At 44.7% G+C, this 21,678-nt stretch overlaps 1 protein-coding gene across 3 annotated transcripts in view; it reads left to right on the forward strand.

Moving 5' to 3' along the window:
• The first annotated feature begins 1,109 nt into the window (after window positions 1-1,109).
• pitpnm3 (PITPNM family member 3) overlaps window positions 1,110-21,678 on the forward strand; it is a 51,647-nt gene continuing 31,078 nt past the window's right edge. For 2 of the 3 annotated variants that reach the window (XM_035534414.1, XM_026997784.2), the window contains exons 1-3: window positions 1,110-1,407; window positions 10,112-10,207; window positions 15,941-16,045. In XM_035534414.1, the coding sequence (XP_035390307.1) occupies window positions 1,383-1,407; window positions 10,112-10,207; window positions 15,941-16,045 (226 nt within the window). In that variant the 5' untranslated portion in view covers window positions 1,110-1,382. Of the gene's footprint in view, window positions 1,408-1,997; window positions 2,124-10,111; window positions 10,208-15,940; window positions 16,046-21,678 lie in introns of those variants that run through there. The other variant, XM_026997783.2, reaches the window with a different exon arrangement.

Raw genomic sequence — 21,678 nt, forward strand, 5'->3', positions numbered from 1 at the left:
GAAAAGCCAATAACACCCCCTGTGCCAAAACGAAATCAAGTGGGGAGAAGATGATTTTTACTCTTCCATAATTGTGGAAACAACAGACAGCATTGCTCCTCTTAAAGGCTCTGCCATAATTTCAGATGGAGTGACGGTTTGAATTTGAAGCACAGTGGATGTAGTGTAGCGTCTCAGGCATGCGCACCTGTCTCTGGAACTGACTTGCCCCTGATCTTTGTCCTTATAAGTAAAGATGGCCATAGCACAATGACTAATGTTTTTTACCAAAATATGTCTCCAAATGTCTAGGATAATGCATCGTTATGCAGCAATGCAATGACCCAACACACTACCAGGGTGATTAGGAAGAGCTCATGAAAAGAAAATTGACTAAATCGATCTTCCACTTTACATCCAACGATGCATTCATTTCATATGCTGAAAAGGAGATGGAGTTCAGAAACCATCAAGCAAAACCAAAAACAAAAGGAAAATAATTACAAACAAACAAACAAAAAAACAACAACCCACCCCTGATCACATGGTCTTGTCAGTAGATCAGACTTGTCTGAACTATATTAACTGAATGCAAGCCATTAGGAAGTAGTCATTTGTAGTCTAACTGATTCATTGATCTAATTACTTAAGGTGAGAGGTGAGGGGGCAGTAAAGTGAAAGACACTAGGAAGTAAATCTCAGGTAAGCTTAGGTCTGAGAAGGAGAAGGGAACACACAGAGCACTGGAACCCGTGTACTGTATATACCTGTGGCTTGGTCGTTATAGGTAGGAACGTCAACCATGTGACCGAAGCGTTACTGCTGGTCGTGCCATTCCATCGCAGTCCTCACACCGACATGGGATATTGTATATCTCTATATCTCAATATAACATTAAAAAAAAAAAACATTTGCCCCGAGCCTACCTGGCTCATGTAACTGTTTACAAAATAGTCTCACATGGATCTGGGTTTTGACATGGAACAATTTGCATTTCCTAGGCGTCATTGTCAAAAACACGGAGGCTCCGCTCGTCAGTTCGACCGTGCCACTGGAGGCAGTCGAACATCAGATGCGCGCGACGGGAGGGGAGGGCTTGAGCAAAGTCTGCACACACACACACACACACACACACACACACACGCGCGCGCGCGCTCCAAGAGTGTGTACTTCAACAAGAACCGCATTTGAGCTGCCATGGGTCTCCTTACCTACGTGTGGAATCTGTTCAGTATCCACCTGCATGAACCCACCGGTGCAGATTTAAGGTCGCCTGTGTCTCGTCCGGCTGGATCTCCGCTGCACTGAGGCGCACTGAGGGGGGGGAGACGTGCGTACTGTCAAAACTAATTGAAAAACGCGCACCAGACACTTGGGTGTTCTGTGAGAACGGATTGAACGGAATGGCTAAAGAGACGAGGAGCAAAGGTACGTGACCATCACGTTCTGTTTTGCAAACTATCTCTTGATCTTGGATACTAAATCTTTGTGCGGTTTGGTAAGGTTGCGGTTCGTTAACAGGTAAGAGACCGACTCGTCACGCCGCAGATTTATTCCGGCCGCGAGCTACTTTGCTTGCCGGTGTGTAGGAATGCGCGCTATTTGGAGTGCCACGCGGATATTGCGTTAATGTGTTTTAAATAATGAAATCTTTCTGAGCCGTTTCCAGACTGACGTGTTTTATCATAACGCATAAGTGCTTTAAACATCCCGACTCGTATCCCGAATGTATGAATCAGTGCATTACTTTTGTCCGTAGAATAAAAGTGTCCCAAATTAGGCCCAAGTGTTCCTAACATTTGGATAGCTAACGCATTATCTAGCGAACGCCTAAATAAAGAGTAAGTGTAATCCTACAGGCATGCAGTTACAGCCTCGCCTAGACATGCGTTTCTGTAATTTCTCACTTACATGTAAAGGATTTCTTCATTTTTATTTATTTATTTATTTTCATTTTTAGCGACGGTTTTGTCCTTGTTGTGGCACACTGTTCAGAGCAGAAGCCAGTGATGGGGAGGTGTATTATTAGGAGTGTCTGTACTCGGCACATCTGACGGAGCCGACTTCTCGTTTAAGGCTACGACTGGGGGGAGAAAAAAGTCTGCTAATTTCTTGCCGTGAAAGGTGGGATGTATATTGTCCACGTAAGTGGTTATTTTTATATTAAGGAATTTATCTTGCTTATTTTGCATAGTCACTGCCATAGGCTGTGCATAGCAGGATATGCATATGTTGTACTACACTAATGAGATTCAGACTGGAAATTCCTGGCACTGTGCCTCAGAAGACCAAGCCAGTGGGGGTTTGCTTCATAGTGATGCAGAGATTTTTAGGCGTCTCATCTTATCCATGCTGAGCGACACTTCTTTACCGATTACATTAGATGGTGGCTAATTCCAGGAGACTGCTACTGTCTTGCTCAGTGCAAGCACACTGACTATTGCTAAAGTGGGGTTCATTAATCTTTGACGCCTCATGACGTGTGGCTATATCATGGGGCTAAAATGAGTAAACGTGGTGGTAAAAGTGTTGAATAAAAGTACAAGATCTGTGGGCAGAACCTTTTGGAACAAGAATGAAATCGATTGAATTTTTAAAAAGCTACACAACTCCTTTTGTTTTATTTTGACTTGGCAACAATTTTCCTTTTGACTTTCCTTATATGTAACCAGAGTCTGTTTTATTATAGTGCTGAACCTGACCTGAAGTCTGCCCAAAACCTCATGGGCTCTATGGCAAGCAATGGAAAAATAATGTTATGTTTGACATTTTAATACATCTGTGGATGTTTCTGAAGAACGGTTTCCAGATTTCATCACTTTCAGTCTAGCTGTTGGTCACATTTACACACAAGCCCAAATGCAACCAGCTGTGTGGGTGTGGAGTAAACGTTGGGTGCTAGTTTACACACCAGATCAGTGGCATACACCTTGCATTGCAGTAGAGTTTCTTTGGACAACTTCTTTTCAGTGACTGTCAATATCAACAATATGCTATTGATCTGTAATAATAAAATTTGTTCATTTCAACACGGTTAGTGTTGTAAGCCTTTGAGAAGCATGCCTTTAAACCAGATCAATAGGGTTGCGGGGTGTGTTAAATCAGCCAAGAATGTTCATTCACTTGCGCGACATTGCCACCTCATCCTGTACGGCTAGCATGTACCCACCTAAAATCTGGTTAGAACAGAGGTGATGCCCTCTTTTGTTCTAAAGCGAAATCTCTCTCTCGCACCCCCCGCCCCAGGGCAGTTTGGTCTCCCTCATATGCAGGATTGATACAGTGCTTTTATCTGTAGATATATACACAGAAAACTGCCAGTCGATGGGGAGTTTAATGCTTTCTCACATTCTCATGCCATTTCATTATCCAAGCTCACCTCATTTCTCTCCTTGTCTACTCCCCCATGAGCAATGTGGCTGTATTTTTTCAGGAGGATGCAGTAGCTTTTAAATTACGGCAGACGTGGAGCGAGAATGGGAGGGGAGTGTTTGTTTCTCATTTGCCATCATAGTAATGAGACTCAATCGCAGAGTCGCAGCCCTTGTTTTGGTGCCAATTGTACTATATTGCTTCCGTCCAAATATGGACAACTATGTCATATCACCCACACATCAAAGACACTGGATTGGACATGTAGATGAGTCCACACCCTTTAGGGGCGCGTGTAAATTTGATCTGTGCTGAATTTATTGAGCCTGTCTCAAATTTGTGTGCTCATAAAATTCAGCATTTCTTACATCAGTGTTTTGCTGCATAGAGCATCCAACTACAAGGCCATAAAGATGTTAAATGACGGCACATTGAAAGGGCCAATATGCTGCCTGGCTGCATGAAAGCAACAGTAGCTGCAGGGGTGCTCAATAGTCTGGGTTAGGGCTTCTGAGTAGGTGCATTAAATTCCATTTAGTCTTATAGATCATTATGTTGGTGCAAGAGGATTCCAGTGAATCTCTTATTTACCAGGAAATTTGCATCCAACAGTAAAGACATTACAAAGCTTTTAAGTTATTTAATTTGGCTTGTGCAGAGAGAAATTTTTTAATGAACACAGAATGACTTGTAGTCGAATACTCATGTGCATTGTGCCGTGTTTGAAACACAGAATGCAGTCGACATGACTTCACTTACCGCTGCTGGGAAAACCCAGGAGCATGAAGGGAGGATCCTCAGTTAAAGGTTGCATATGATGCCAGCAAATGAGACCTTTTACAGAATAAAAGATTCTTCAGATAGGACAGTAAAGGTCTGAGTAATTTTATGTTTTTCACCAGCATTGCCATCTTTGTGGTGTTGAATGTAATCATCCATCACGTTCTACTGCCAGTGTTTCATACACTATTGCTTTCCATCTGTTATCTTTTATCAGTAACACTTCCACTCTTATCGTTCTGGTCTTGGATTCATAAGGAGAAATTATTCTTAGCTTATCTTCCATACCAAGTGGTCTTAAATCGAACAATGCAGTGCAGGTTTTCAGTGCTCTCTGAAATGTTTGCGTGCTGCCTAATTTGCACAGCGATTTGGATGGAGCGCAGATCTAAAAATAGCCCCCTTACGAGAGTCAGTGACAGACAGCAGGTCCACACTGTTACCCTGCAGTCCTCTGAGAGCGGGACGCGAATGAGCGAGAGCACGCAAGCGACTGACCGTTCGCGGCGCTCTCGGGACTGTGTGGAGAACTGCAGCCTGGCCTGCAGAGCGGTCTGTGTGTAGCTGAACCATGGCACAACCAGAAGAGTGAAAGCAAAGGGTGTGTGTGTGTGTGTGTGTGCGGGTGTGTGCGATTTTTTTTTTTTAATGCATACTTGGTATAACTACAGGAAGGCTGATTGGAATTGCATGTCATTTGTGTCTGAACCAATGATGGAAATCTCTAGTCCGAAGGGCATTACAGTAGCTGTTGTTGTGGCTCTCCATGTTGCAGAATCCTCAACCAAATCCGGACATCTTTCCGAGGCAGCAGTGTGAGTTAGTTGCTCAGCACCATACAGACGGAGAATGGAAAAGGAAAGGAAACATTGTCACTTTGGGTAACTGATGGAACAGTGAGATGCAAAACAAACAAGCAAAAATTTAAGGCTGAAAGCTTAATGCTGCTTACCTGTGCAGTGATGGAGCTTACAGCAGAGCTCTGGAAGTGTCACTCAGACTGAACTGAAATAAACAAGCAGGGAAATACGTGCCTGATTATTGATGAAATTATGTAAACTCAGGCACACAATTCCAAAAAAATTTAAAAAATCATTAAATTACCGCCTCCAAACAAAGAACAGATAAATGAACAAGGGAGTGTTTGGCTCCTACTGGAATCATTTCACACAGAGTTGATGTTTTGGACTAAATGCTTCAGACTGAATTTGAAATGACACAGAAATAAATTAATCGCCCGATGCCATGTGCATGCAGGCTAGCCAATAAAACAGCCGCTTCTTTGCATAACCGTTATAATGGGTTTGGCGCTCCATGGGGCATTATGGCTTTGTGTTCAAATTAAATCAAGCACCACTTTTTTTTATTTATTATTATATATCGTCACAGTTTGTTCAAATACAGATACCTGTATATGATCATTATGGACAAATCATATGATATGAAATGGAATGTAATTTCTAGTCCATGTCTAGCTCATGTCATACTGGACATTTCTAAAAGCAGATATATATTTTATCCACCAAGGGCATCTAATTTTTAAACGAGCAATTTATTGCTGAAGAATTTTCGCATGTTTTGCAGTCACATACTGCAATCAGTTCAGAATGCGTAACTCCTAATCAAGGAGCAGTAAGTGGCACCCTTTACATAGTTAAGTCACAAATGAGAGCTATGATTGACTGTACTTGCCAAACAGACCTGTATAAAGGTGCTTTCAGCCTGTGACCACTGCAGCAGCAGATATATCTCCGAGGGGGATTGCGTGTGGGACATGCTTGAATGAACTGTTCCACTTCAGTGGAAAAATCTGATTGCAGTGCTTACACACGAGAGGAGTGCAATTCTCTCTTTTAACTAGTAACTCTCGTATTTTTAGAGCTAAAAGTTCTCCTGGCGTGGAAGCGTCTCTGGTCCTCGGTGCAGATGCTGCACCTTTCGCGCTCATGTAGGTCTCGGGGGGGTTCGTTTGTTTTGGTTTTTTTGGGTTTTTTTTTTTTTGGTCCACATGTCTTGGTTCCTGCTTGCATCATCAAATGACCGAGTTGCATAGAGCAGTGCTGTAGTCTTTTAGGGTGTGCGTGCTTGAACTCTGTTTATTACAGCTATTCATCACATCAGTGTTTTCAGCGTAACAAGGGCATATGTGCCGTTTCACAGTGGAGAGTGCTGCTCCAAGCGCGGAGCTGCCAAACGGAGGTGTTTACCAGCCGCACGGCACATATGCCGTGGGAACACACGCTCACCATGGTGACACGTTCTAAGGGCCGCGTGAGTTTTCTGCGGAGAGACCAGCAGTTTAGCAGAATAGCTGAATGAGGGATGGCCCTTCCTTTGGGAAGCTCAGGCCAGACTCGTGATAGATTTTATTGGATTTTCGAATGGGATTTGGCTGGATCCAGGGATGTTGGAGAGCCTGTGCCAGTTCTGCCAGAGCCAATTGTAGTTCATGTTAGACCCAGAAGGGAAGGCAGAAATACAGGTAAACCATTGTGTGTGCATGTACAAGGCTGGTCTATGTGGGCAGTACATTTTGCACGTGACTACTTCCTACAGTACAGTGAGTCCCCGTCTCTTAAATGCCAGCGTGTTAATGCTCTTAAGAGCATGTGAAGGGCATTTTTTTTCTTTCTTTTCTGAACCCAATTTTCTGTTCTACCTCAATTTAGTAAAGCTCAGTATCTTTAGAGCAGAGTGCTAACTGCTCTGTTCTGTGCTTGTGAAGTAACAGACTCCCTCCAGATTTCTCATTTCCTCTTATTGAAAACAGGAAAGGGGAACAACACTACTCCAGAGAGAAGGTAGGGGGAGAAGAAAGTTTAATAGTAAGTTAAGTCATGGGCCTCATTCTCCATACTGAATTAAAATGTATTTAATCATCTCAAATTCTCCATCTTTGCAAATCTGTCCCCAAATCCTGACATGTTCATCTGTCTAAAAGGGTGATGGCTGCACAGACTTCTCCAAAATGGCGAAGAATGGTGTTTCTTTAAAGCCACCAGCCATGTAGCAATGCTGAACGCTTCAACGTGGTGACCTACAGGGTGTGTCCACCTAACCAATCAGCAACTGACCCCACTGTCCAACCCCTGCTGGGTTATCTCGCATGACAAGTTTGCAAATCATTATCCATCACCCCCCCCCCCCCCCCCCCCCCACACACACACACAAACACCAACACCAACTTCCCTTCATCTCTTCATGCCATTAGCGAACTGGTGGTGGCCTTTGTAAGCTGTCGATCCTCAGGGTGTTGTAATGCTCTTTCAACTCGGCTCTCCGCGGAGGATTTACCACATGGCTGACGTGCGCAGGAGAGAAATGGAGCCGGTGCCACCCGAACACCTGGATAACCAGCAGCCTGTAACTAAAGAGAGAACGTGGGGGGGGTGGTGGAGCCGAGAGGGAGGCCCTCAGCCAGGCGGCGCAAGCGTGAGAGGTTAGCAGCTCTCCCTGGTTGCATCTAGAGCCGATGCTGACGCTTGGTGCTCCTCGTAGACCCCGTGTAAGACACGGATCTGGGGCCCCCAGCGCAAACCTGTGTGTATGATTTGGGAACTGGGAAATGCCCTTCTGTGACAGACGTTGGCGTTTGCAGGCCAGCGTCCCACACCGTGGCTCAGATGTTCAATTTATACTCGCATCAATTACAGCCGAAAAGACAAATTTGCAGGAGATTTTGGCTGCAGTTCACGTCTAAGAATCCTAAGGCCCTGGTGACATTTCTTTCAGCTGGACATGGAGTGCTTACAAATGAGGACTCCTGTCTGTTCTGTATGCTCTGAATACTATTAGTTCCCCTCTAGCTGGTAAAAATATAGTGCATGCCCACTGTAATCCTGTTGTTGAAAAAACAGATTGAGGCATTTTTCATTGAAACAGAAAGCCTCCCAAAACATCTGTACCTTTTTAGCATTAGCGTAGACTTCATATAATGGTACTAATTTCATGGTTGAGGTAAGCCTTCCCTTCTTTGGAGATTTTATAGCTCTATTGCAATTATATAGAAACATGTAATGGTTATAATAATCCTCCTCACCTTCAGCCAAAGAAGTGAATGCGTCTTCCGCTGTGGCTCAGATTTGCCATGCAACACACAGTGCCTACACCCATATCAAAAGTAATTGTTTAACTTGGTGTAGATATTGAGGTGGTATATTTAAGGAAGTCGGCTAACTTCATTTAACTAACTTGTGAAAATGCTAACTTGTCAAAATGTACCATCTGACTAAGTTTGGATCAAGTTTGCCAAAGTGGGCTCACAACCAGATAGTTTGCCCCATCAACTGTGACGCTAAACTGCTGTCCAGCGTAATCTTATTAGTGACTGCGCTGATTATAGTTTGGTTAAACTTGAAATGATGAAATGCGTACATTGTCTCGTGCGCCAGCGATGTCCCCCAAAATCCGTTAACTTCGTCCTGTTCGCCGCACTTCACTGTGTTTATTTCAGGGTACATTACGCAGGAATCAGATTAAGAGTGAGAGAGGGAACGGATATGATTAGACCTGCTCTAGTCTAGGATCCAGCCAGAAGAGCTCTATCTGGACACACACACACACAGACAGGCTTTTACACTCCAGACCAGCATATGAGCAAATTTATGCACAATCACAGTACTTGGCTACATACTTGGCATCTTGCCCATTCCTGATTATAACACAATATAATTCTTGTTGTCACAAGCATTATGAACATTAAACCAGTCATTACCAATGGCATTGTACGTATGGAGCTTATGAATGGTGCACAACTCCTGTGAGGTAGTCTGATGTGTCAATACATTGACCCTTGCAGAATCAAGAAACGGGTGCATGACTCCATATTAGACCGTGCTCTTTGTCTTCTGTAACGGCTGGTGTTTGGATCTTGCTGCAGCGACATGTCTGTAGCCTGAGTCGTTCTGTGTTGGTGCTAATTAGGCCTTGGCAGAAGGTTGCCTCTCCTGTGGATGCGGCTGCATGGTGCCCTGAGGTTTTATTGGGAATCTACGAAAGGTTAAGGCAGATAGCCATCTTGGGGAGTGTGTGTGTGTTTTGTCTGTGTGTTGGGGGGGGATTAATGGTGGGAGTATTTGTCTCAGCATGGCAGGGCAGGATGTGATGAAAAGCTCATTAAAAGTCATGTAGTGGCACGGTGCGGGAGCTGGCAGGTGTGCCAGGCTGCGGTAACGGAAGGCGCAACCTCATTGTTTGAGACGAGGGAGGGAGAGGTGAGGGTGTGTGACCCTGAGACTGGCTGGGCTGGGGCTGGTTGAGGTAGTTGAAACAAATCAACTGGATTTGGTCCTCTGGCGTCATAAATTTGCTAAGAAGACGGTGTTGTAGCAATGGTGACCCAGGGAGGGTAAGCCATTAAATACAGTTTAAAGTCAGTAGTTTTTCAGCTTCATGGCTTCCTCTCATGCGTTATGAAAAGCAGCTGCAGTAGTGGTAAGTAGCACACTTTAAATGTGACTTTAAATGATCAGCTGTCACAAACCGCTTCCCATGTGCCATACAGATGTCTTCAGTGACTCAGTTCTATAATTAGAACATTTATAAATCAAATTGTAAGATGGAGAGGGGCTGATTTATGATGTGGATTATGCAATTTTTTAAAATTAACATTTGTCTTAAATTAATATTTGAGCAGGCTAATGTTGTTGTTTTATGTTCTTCAAAGAGGCCTAATCCCAATATATGGTTTTGACTTGCTTTCTAGTGATTTCTATCACACACACCCTCCCATATCATGGAGGTTTTTCATTGTGCTTTTCTGCCCTCGAGGGCCAGTTTTATTTCTGCATAAAACAGTTTTCAGAGTAAACATTTTCTTCACCTGGTAACCAGGTCCATGTAGATGGAGTTGTGCTGTACATTAACCTGGATATTGCTGTCTCCATGATGGATCTAATCAGTTAGTGAAGCGATGCTCATTAATTGCACAGGCAATTAAGACCTGATGTCTCATCATTTCTTTCTGTCTTCTCGCCCACAGTAACATTGCGCAAGCACAGCGCCTCCCACTGGCGTATGCGGGATATCGCCCAGGAGTCTGTGGACAGCTCTGATGATGAGTTTTTCGATGCCCGTGGTTAGTACCACTCTTTTGTCTGTTCATGTCCTGATTTCACCTCTCTACTGTGTGTGTGTGTGTGTGTGTGTGTGTGTGTGTTCGGTCAGACCACAGCAACACACTGATGCTGCTGACTTCACATGGCGAGAGCGATCTGTACTGCTTGCGTTTTGTGCTTTAGCCGCTACTGTTTTGTCGAGCCGTCCTAGCTGTGATTGATGGAGCACGCCAGGGAAACATTTCCATGGCTCTAGTTAAACAAGAGAAGGCTTAATTTAGCCCATTTTCAATTTGTTGGTAAGAGAATTCCGTGATGGGCTGTGTGGTTATGAGCCTGTATGTCCACAAACCAGATACTACAGGCATCCACAAAAAGTCTGCTTGTAATCTAACGCTGTCTCCACACACAGCTTGCTTGGGCTTCAGTCCAGCATGGCAAAACGCAGCGTATTGCATCAGTGCCTTGCTGTTGGGTGCTGTGAGCCTGCAGCCTGTTTTCAGCCCTTCAGAGCATGGTCTGAGACATACACATTTATTGATCACTGCAAAAAAAGCAGCACCCAGAGAGATGGCACACGAGAAGTGCCCAGGGCTTCAGCTGAAGCGGTACAGCAGCTGTGGGATGCTCGTGTCTGCTCTCATCCAGCTGTACTCGCTGGCGCCAGCCTGTACCACAGCCATCCGCGGAGTCCTTCCGAGACCTGGGAATATTTGTACTTTTTTTAGTTTTTTGGTAGGGTCACATTTGGGTCGCAGTATCTTCATGTTACACATGTGCTAGTAGATGTGTTGCACCAGAATTTATTTTCTTACGTCCTCTGAAGGGGAGGGCTATGGTGATTTTGGCTACCGTATAGTTTGATAAGGAAGAGGCAGAATTACTGAAGCGGCCCTCAGGTACAGATGTAGAGGTAGAGGCAGGTGTGAGTCTCAGCTCTACTGGTCAGTTATGCGGTACCAAATGCTGTAGTGAGTTGAGACTCTTCACTGGTGCTGAGGGCTGCCACTTGTGTGATTAAAATGGGCGCGTCGTAGTTAGAGACGAGAAGGCCTCTGTGACCCCTCCTCAGGTTTCCAGAGTCGGGCATGTCGCCTACTTTAGCAAAAGCATAGACGTGCTGACGAAACCATTTTATAAGATTAAAAATTGTGCATGAACATATTAGCATTTTATTAACGTCTGTACTTTGTGTCTTGGTGCTGTAGTAAGTAACATTGGCTTAAACACTAAAGACCTTGTTATTATTGAGGATAATGCATGCTGTAGCATGTTTGTGCTCAACGGATTTAAAAAAAATTACTTTAATTTTGTGGGCCTCTTCCCTAAGGATGACATCTGTAAACTTTGCCTGTTGGCAGGGATATATGGAATATATGGATGTACAATATAAACACACACATCTGTCCTTTCATTTCTAATACAACTCCCTGCTTATTCATTCTGCCAGAGTCCCCTGCCCAGCCACAGAACATGGAGATAACAAAGATGAAGCCTCAAGTTTTGATTGGTTTCGTTGAGGAACGTCTCTGTGAGCTATCGGAAACCTCATAAATGTGACCCATTTAAAATGAAAATGCTGAAAAGTTTAATGTGCGCGCTAATTTTTTCCCCGTTTAATGATATTTGTCTAAGTGATGAGATTAATCTTATCCAAGGAGAGCAGAGAACAGCGGAAGGAAAATGAGACACAAGGACTGCGCTCGACTGTGGGTTTCTTCCCTCCAGGACGTTTCTTTATTTCCCTGTGATTAATGCCTTCTCCCACGCTATAAAGAAACCGGAGGAATGCAGCCATGAGGAAAATGTATGATGCTGCCACGAACCATTACCGTGGAAATGCTAAAGGCGCAAGCTACAGCAGGCGCTCGAAGGGCTGGCCTGTTTGATAGAAGCACAGCAGATGCGCTGGTCTCTCCATGGAGCTAAGATCTTCAGAAGTCCCCTCTCCAGTTCTCGGTGACGTTCCGAAGAAGCATAACAAAACGGTCCGATGGTCACAGATGTTGGATTTAGAAAGGTTTTACCAGACCAGAACCTTAAAGTGGGCCACCTATTCTAGTCTTGCTGCTCGCTGCAGAGGTGGGAAAGATTTCAGTTAAATTATCCTGAAGTAAACGGAGCTTCATCTGGACTGCGGGTTCGAGCGCTACGGCTGCTGCCTGTAGAGGGCACCCTTCTGAATGAAGTTGTTTATAACACGTGTAGAATCTCAGGAGACTGATGACGTGCAAAACAATTTAACCACATTATGTTGTTTGTCTGCTTGCCAGTCTTGGATTTTTTTCTGCCTCTGAAAGCTCACCTCACCCACGTATGCTTTCAGTTCAACTTACATAACAGAGAAAAAAACAAAGTTCTACCCGTGTGTCTGTGGATGATGCCAATGAGGTGTGTGTGTGTGTGGGGGGGGGTGTTTGCACACGTGTCTCCTCCATAGGTGTCGGTGGCTCACTCCGGCTGCTCTGTTTGCGTGACCTCTGTCGCTCAGTGTGCAACAGTCACGGTGAAATTGCACAGAGGGAGCGGGAGAGAAGAAGAAACTCATCATAATCATAGCTCACTGGCAGCCCGCCTTCACCTGCCTGACACCTCCACTCAGCCGTGTGCGTTCGCCTCTCCGTGGCTGTGGGGGGGGGGCTCGGCCCACCGCTCGCCCCTACTGCCTCGGTGCCGTGCTGTGCAGAACACCAGCAAGGCTCCGTTAAAAAGTCATTAGCCACTCTTTCCTTGGCAATGCAGATATAAATAGAAGCTGCATGGAGTCCTGCTAACTTGAGGCTTCCATTGCGGGTGTCCGGAACAAATGATGAATGTTAAATGTGTTAAAAGTGAAATCGACTCGTGCACTGTGGTTTGGTGAAGGGACAAATGTATTGTAAAATGTCAGGTCACGCTGCGCGAGCGTGAGAGCTTAGACACGACTGTACCTGCCTCTGACTTCACTCATTACATAGTACTCCTGTCCCTATGTTAATCTCTGACCCAGCACTGCGTCAATCTGTAATCCACTCAAACCACAGGAACTAACACTTTTTTACCTTTGTTTTACGATTATGGTCCAAGAAATACAATGGTAAATCATTTGTGTTTGCTCCTAAGAGCAGAAACACAGCCAAATTTAAAAATGAAAGAACCTATTCAGTGCTTATACCAGCTCTACTCTGAGCCTTTATTGACATGTTGACAAATTTCCACAGTGGATAATCCAGATCCGTTATTGGAGTGCACTCGTGTGAGAGTACACTCACTTGAGTGCCTAACCACACCATATTTACAGTGGGGCATTAGTGCAAGCTCCTGATTTAAAGCTGCCATAAATTGCTACCGGAGGTATGTTGGTTGCCGAATATGTTATGGTTCCACAGTCATTCATTCTGCTGCCATTACTAAATAAGTAGCATGACACCTTGCTACATGGCTGCGTTTTTCCTTATTGAGTACACGCCGGTGGTCTCATCTCATTGGCTGGCCAAACACTAGGCTCTTAACCCTACCTGTCTTTGTCAGGCCGTGTTAATTACATTAATCAAAATCTGCTTAAAAAGTCATCTTTGACTTGTATAAGACTAACGAGCATTTTCTAGCATCCATCATGTAGTATGTCACTGACTTTGTGGTACCATGTGCCCGGGTGTTGGGAATAGGTGATAAGGTCATACACCCCCCGCCCGCCCCAACACCAGGTCCATTTTATTTGATCAACAGCTGCTACTTGGACTCATGGATTCTCTGAGCGAATCACACCTCTGAGTTCCTACATTTCTGATTATAATGTAAATTTGCCAGATTGCATGAATGCCTGTTTTTTTTTGCCAGAGTGCGACCAGAACACGCATCATCCCTGCTCAGTGTCCTCGGAGGCTGGCCGGCGTTTCAAACAGTGGTTCTGACATAAAGTCTGGTGGAGAGCCCATTTGCTGGGTGGTGCCGTTTAAAACCAGGGACAATTTATGTTGATGTGTGCCACTCGTATGACACCATCTCCTGTAGTGTGATGTAGGAGAGACACTGTGACATCACGCAGCTATTCCCGTGTTTCTGAACTTTTTAGAGCACTACGTGCCAAATCTTTCAGTCCAGCAGATGGAATTGAGGCAGGTGTTTGTTTCTTGTCGGCGTGACGGCGTGGCACCCTGGATGACTTCCGTCTCCTTCGTCCATTTTTTTTTCCACTTGTCCTGAGCAGGAAGAGGAGGGCTTTTTTGGTTCTTATTGGTGGTTCTTTTTGAAAGTTTTTAAAGTGATTTGACGGTGTATCGTAGAGCTTCCCCCCCCCCCCCTGCTTCTTTGTCTTCACAAGGGCGTTCTTTAAGAAACATTGTTTGAGAAACCAAAGATGGATTCGCTGATTTGGTTTTGCCACATTAGCTATTCATGAATTCATGGCTCTTCTGGTGTATCATCTGTTGCAGCCTAAAAGTGTAGTGCGGGGGGGAAAAAAGCCCCACGTAATAAAACCTCCTGGAGGATGCTGTCACTTCCTAATCTTAACCCAGGGCTTCTCCCATGCCAGAGCCAGGGCATCTAACATTTTTCGCATCTTTTGTTTCTCATATTGAATTAAAAAAATTCCCGAGCCAGAAATGTGCTCAATGGAACTGCCACCCCAGGACCTCATTAATTCAGGCCTTTTCAAGTATTCAGCAGTGTGCTAAGCGGTGTTAATTCAGATTTGTTATACATTTAATTGCCTTCGTTCGGAACGATTCTTTGCTTTATGCCTTACTTTGTACGATTCAGTACTTCTCTTCCTCCCCAGATTTATAACCCTGTCTGTACATTTTCAGTAGTTCCTTCTGGAAATGTGACCTCCAGGCTCTCGGTGCACCATCGCCGTGAAGCACAGACAAGAAAATGGTGTGATGACTGCAGGGAGGATTTTCAGTGCTTAATTTCTGTAGGGAGGCATTTTGGCTTTTCTTCTCGTCACTGAGAACTTGTGCTGTGCTCGCTGTTCAGAGGTCTTGCTGGACATGTCATTACTGTACTAGTACTAGAATCCCTCAGGTTCTCCCTACAAATTCCCTACAAATTCTCTCTTTCTGTTTGTTTTCTTTTGACAGGCTTGGTTATGATCCTTCTTCAGGGGCAGTAAGAAGCCCTCTCTCTCTCTCTCTCTCTCTCTCTCTCAGATAGAAATATCTCCCCAAATTTCTCTCCCTAAACTGTACTGATCAGGTCCATTCCCAGCTAGATGAGTCAGTAGTTTACACCATTTGGTCTGTATCTCCTCAGCCCTGCTTTGCCACGGGGGCTGGGAACGTAGGTCCTTGTACATCCACGGCTGCACAAGCTCTGCGTAGCGTGGAAATGACAGGAGGGAAAACAGCACGAGACGCCGCGCATCCAAATGGCCCCAGAGCTTGATTAAGACAAGCAGGCCTGATGGATGACTGTCACAGTTACTCTCTCACGCAGGCAATCCAGAGCCAAGAAGAGACGCAAAAACCGATCCGGCATCTGTTCCAAACGCTTCCCTCGCAGGCTGAGGGTCGTCTCCTGAGCCCCAGCAGAGAGGCTGATGATTCCGGTCATCAGGCCCTCACTTGGAAAGGGAATCCAGTCAGCACTAATGGCCTAATCCCATGTGTTTGTCTCTCAGAGTTGAGACAAACGAAGGGCCAAATGCAGCAGTGCAGATTTGGATCAGCCGGAGTAAAATTATGACACTACCGCTCCTTCACTGTGTGTGTGTGTGTGTGTGTGTGTGTGTGTGTGTGTGTGTGTGTGTGCGTACGTGTTCCTAACAGAGGTCTTGGAGGGGAAGACTGCGATGTTGCTGGGTATGAGTCAGTGGAACTCCAATGACCTCGTGGAACAGATCGAGACCTTGGGGCAGATTGACCAGACAGCAGGTAAGGGCAAAGACAGATGCACTTTATAAACAGAGCAGACATTAAAACTCAAACCCACAGAACGGGGCTGTTCAACTACGGGTCTGGTCTCTTCTGGGTTTTTAGATACTGCAGCAGAGTAGCACCTGATTGGTGTTTTGTTTTTTGTTTTTTTTTTTGCAGGGGGCGCTGGGGGGGGCGATTGGGTTGTTGGTGAATGTGCTTTGTGGCGGCTTGCTACAGCCACATGGCTTGCTAAAGCCATGCACAGTGGCGTCTGCTAGCTATAGATGTCCATATATGAAGAAATACTTGAAATTTAAGTTTGTACTAGCATTTCATCCACTTGTGTATATACATCACCCATTTAGTTACAAATCGTGCACAAACACCCATAACACGCACCTGGTGTTCTAACACATTGGCTTTTTTCCATCACTGATTTGAAATGAAAAAAAATAAAATAATTTAAACCATGTCACCTATTAGCTTATCTGTTTCTGTTCACTTTGTGCCTTTTGGAATTTATTCTTTGGATGGTAAGTGAGTCATAAGCAATAGATAATGTAGACTCTATCCTGGTTCACTTGCTGCTAGAAGCTATTGAATTTCCATAAATTACATATCACTTTGCTTCTGAAAACCCCCTGATTGACAGTATTGCTACCTTATCAATTTGGAAGCTGTTGCATCTATCATCATTTCTGGGCTCTTATTCAAGTGCATTGATTTGAAATGGTGAGTAGGAGGTCAAATTGCAGAGTATAAGGATGGTTTAACGTAATGCTATTTTCATCTACATTGGGTAAACCACATGGGAAACACAGCCATCACAACCTTTATTAAATGCAGTTCTCCATTTCAGAGGATGATAGGCAATAGGATAGTTTTCTGTTCTGTTTTTTTCTTGGCTAGCTGTGTGTATAGTTAGTTACAGCATAGATTAACTGTACCAAAAAGATGTATACCTGTTGTGTTAAGCTGGGTACACAAAAAATTTTGGAAGACACTAAGGGGACTTAGCAAGACCACAGTAGTATAGAGAGACACTGCTGAACAGTTCAAGAACCCTCACTATAATGTAGACATGGCCATGTCAAATAAAGAGTGCACCAGAATGATGTGGGAAACCACAGGCAAGCCTCCAGCGCACAATGGCCATGTCTCAGTTGCTATAGAAAGGCAGGTCCCGGTTTGCCACTTTGCCTAAGGACAAAGTGTACTAGACAGACGAGAGGAAGACTAACCTGTACCAGGCTGCTGGAGGGAATGTGTGGAGGAAAGAGGAAAAAACAGCCATGACACACACCTTTAACGAGCTCAGCGAAGATGAGCGTGAAGACAGGGGGGTTGTTTGATTAGAAAGAATTAAAATTCCAGACTACCATGTAATCTTCCGAACTGAGCTACAGAGAGCCTGTTGACCTCCACAATGTTTCTGGCCAGAACAAAGTCAAAACTGGAAATGGGAGGAGGGTTCACTGATCAAGGGCACTTGCATGGCCTTAGCTTGAGTGTGAGGAGAGGAGTTTAGTAAATTGATTTGGTGGTCTGCAATCATATAAAAACAAAAAGCTTGTTAGCATGAAGGCGATAAGTGTTGCTTTGGGTTTCAACTAATGTGTGCTATTTGTTCTTGAGTCCATAATTACAGCAGGAGTGTTGAGAGAGTGATTGATACCCAGATTAAGCATGATCCTAAAAGGCCTGCTTAGTTACCTTCAGGCTTTAACATGAAAAGTGGCATGTTGTGTATTAATGGTTCCACACGTACTCTGATGCAGAAAGTGTAGAAAAACAACTTTTCACTCATTTAAAGTTTTGTAAGCAGCTTCAGAATTCCTCTAAATCTGTTTTATCTTGTCCAGTGTTGACCAGAGGTGGATGGGATACTCTTTGAGTCTTGGTTCCTCTTGAGGTTCCTCATGAGCATCATAAATGTTTTCCTCACTACTGTCCCCTCTGGTTTGCTCTACACGGGCTTGGACCTGGACATGTGTAAAGCTCCTTTAAGACAACAGCTATTGTGAGAAGTGCCATATAAATAAACTTTGATTTTAAGAATTTTAAGAAGAACCTGTTAAACAACATCTTTTCCATTTGACCCAACGCTCGTACTGACACGGTACAATGACAAACGGAGGCTACATGAAAATCAGTCACACGCTTTAGCCCTCGCTGAAGTGTTTAGTCATTCTGCCACCACTGCAATTCTTTTCAACACAAACCATTAGTCACCCCAAATTTTAAGCAGCAGGCCCACTCGAGATAGTGCATCACCCACTCAGTCATTCCTCTGACCTTTGAACCCTGTTTGTTGATGTGCCTCGTGAGGGCTTGTTTCAGGCCTGGTGTGAGACCAGGCAGTTTAATCACACGTGACGGAGCGGTAACCACACCAGGCCTCTAACTGCTCTCTTGAGTGGCTTCCCTCATAGAAGGACATTGAAATACATCAGAAATATGGTTAGTATGTGTGGGACCATATGACAATGTAATTAATATCAGCGTGCAGATAACCTGACTCAGTGCCTTCGTGTGCCTATTTTTGTCCGTTAGGGCAAATGAGGGGTGATTTTACTGCAACCTAGTCTAAAGGAAATATCACTCCCCCTGCCAAACTCTGTAAACATGCATATACAAGCCTGGAGAAACTCTCTCCCACTGAACGCCTTTTAAGGAAATTTACTCTGAGTAATGTAAGGCGTCCTAGCACAAAAAAAAAAAAAGGTACAGGAGGTTTTGTGTGTTTTCTGTTTTTTGTCAGATTGTTACATGGCATGGCAGTTACTGAATGGTTACAGTAGTTCCATAACACGTGCAGCTTTCGGCGTTTTGGTTCTTTTTTCCACCACACTGGATTTCAAATAAAAAGTGGCTATTAGGTTCATTTGAAGCTAGTCAACTTAAAGAAAGCCTTAATCAGTAGAATTTTCATTTTCGTTGAGTAAACCATATGAGTCACAACCATCACCATTTTTGTTTTTTTGTTTTTACACATGGCTCCTTTTCAGAGGACCATACGGCAATTGTTGGTTATCTGTTCAGTTGTTTCTTTGCTAGCCGTGTGTTGCTGCGTAATTAGCAATAGCTGTCACCTGCGGTCATGCATATGTGGTGTGTTAAGCATGGTGTGCACTGCTAAGAATAAAGAAAGAAGCTTAAGTGGCCTTTTGAGCTTATGAAGACCTCATTTTTACTTTCCATAATGATGATGAAACAGTGCTGAACACTCCCCATAATGTAGGATGTCAAATGTACCATAAAGAGAACCAGAACGATGTAGGGAAACCACAGGTAAGCCTCCGGAGCAGAATGGCCAGGTCTCAGTTTGTGAAAAAAAAAAACTCCAGGCATCATGTGCCACTTTGTTCTAAGGACAAAATGTTCTAGACAAACGAGAGGAAGACTAACCTGTACCAGGCTGGTGGAGGGAGTGTGTGGAGGAAGCAACTCGCATGTGAGACACGCGGCCGTGGGCATGCATGGCTGCCAGTGCAGCCGGCTGATGTGTCTGTAGTGATGAAGCGACCGCAGACAGCTGCTGCAGGAGGAAGGTGCCGTTTTGCAGGAGGACGATAATAACCCAAAAATGTACTACTACGTCGCCTGTGGAGCCTGTGGAGTGACGTGTCTTACCAAACACAAGACTTGGGGCTTAAAAGTCCCCAAACAAGCAAGAAGTGTGAGGCTTCAGAATAACTCAGACGTGTGTGGACGAGATGAGGACTTGTTTGACTCGTTTTACTGACGTCAGGGTCAGTCATGCTCCTGATAAAAAACAAAACGAAGGTACATGGGGACAAAAACCGAGAGACAATGTGAAACCTACGGACAGGGTTCTAAACATGTGAAAGGCAATCCTAGAAAATGCTCAACTGACATAGCAACACCTCACAAAGAGTTGTTCTAAGGAAACAGCTTAAATACAGTTACATAAATAACATGTGATGATGAGTACTCTGTAGATTTTTGAGGGTACGCCAAAGTGTTCTGGGAATTGGAGTCCATCAAAGCCAGGATGGAGGGCATGACCGGAAGTAAAAATGACTACACCGTAGACCTGGACAGCGCCTCGTCAGAGAAGCTCAGAGAATGCTGATGTCAGAGTTACAGACCTCAGACAGACATTGTTGCAAACCATTTTCAACCAAGTAGTTAACAACATAGTTTAATTCAAAATTATGCTAATTTTTCTAGTCATGAAGTGGTGGGTTTCTGCATGGTTCACCCAGTATAAATGTGAATACGCTCAAATTAAAGCTGACGGTGGATTATTGCCTCACAATTATTGCTTTGTTGCTTTCCTAAATCCAGCAGGATTTCAGTGCTCTTTCCTTTAGGATGAACCTGGTGAATTCAGCACATTATTCTGTGTTGTTCAACTTGGATACCACCCTCCCCCACGGTCTCTTGGGAGCATTTGACTGATGGAGCTGAGTACAGGAGGCGCTAGGTGTCCAGAGGTACTGGACTAATTAGTCTGTCAAATGTAGGGATTCTTGCCTAAAGAATCTGCTAAAGGGAGACGTTAATTGGGAAATGCTGGTGAAACGGCTCTGAAACGCTACTGGTGGGAGTTTCAGCATTAGCAGGCAGATGCGCCCATGTATGCTGCCCCTCGCTGCAGGAGCTGGACTCGAGACCAGCTTGACTTACCGTGCTTTTTCTGGTCTCAGAGCTTCAGGGTACCACGCACCTTAGTGCCAAAATAACAATAATTCAGTTCGCGCACATTACATGATGGGGGGGCGTATACTTAGCCAGCTGGTAATCGTGGGGTATTGTCTTCAAGGGCACAGGCTGGCTCTCTTCTATTAGCACACAGGTGATTAGTATGGTACTACGGTGGTTGTCAGGAACAGTGCAACGATGTAGTGACTGCCCCTTAGGATGTCTTAATAGATGTTAATGTGGCCCGCTGCATGTTCCGGGAGTCAGAGCGGCCTGGCAGGCAGAGCAGCAGGGCTTTCGGCACTGCCTTGCTTCTGCCAGCCCTCCATTTCTCAATGTGCAGTCTCTGGGGTCTCCGCCACACACTTCTGCACGTCTCTCTACGGCATGGGGCTGAACTTCCTGTTTTGCCTTGTTTACTCTTTCCGTTAATTACTTTCCAGTTAGTGCCGCTGCTTGATCGTCTCGGGTATGCGTGGATGAGCGAGGGGGGTGGTGCGCGCCCGTGCACCGCAGGGGCCCTTGCGGAGACAGCCGAGGTGTGTGTGTGTGTGTGCGTGAGATGGGACTTGGGCTGAGCTCTCCCAACTACACCTTCCTCTCGTCCGCTTGATTGATCTCGTGCCCACTGGCGAGAACTGGTGTGGAATGACTGCTCCTGGCAAATTGTCAGAGTTAAAGCCTGAAGAGAGACTAACAGATGAGCCCTTCTTTGAGATGAGAGACTTCTCTGTCTCTCTGACTGTGTCTCTGTTGCTGTCTCTCTTTTTCTCTCTTCCTGGCGCTCCCTGTCCCTGTCTTCCTTTAATTTCTTCTGATACGTCTCCTGTATGTTCCTACTTCAGTCTTTAGGCTGTAATGAAGCTATATATTTTATTTCTCTTCTCTCCTGTGTGTTTGTAGCGTTGTCATGTAAAATTCTGTGGAGTCTCTTCAAACTGGACTTGCCAGGGATTATGATTAAGACTTAAGTTTTCACT

The sequence above is a fragment of the Electrophorus electricus genome, chromosome 15, assembly GCF_013358815.1.
Source record: "Electrophorus electricus isolate fEleEle1 chromosome 15, fEleEle1.pri, whole genome shotgun sequence".
NCBI classification, from domain to species: Eukaryota; Metazoa; Chordata; class Actinopteri; order Gymnotiformes; family Gymnotidae; genus Electrophorus; species Electrophorus electricus.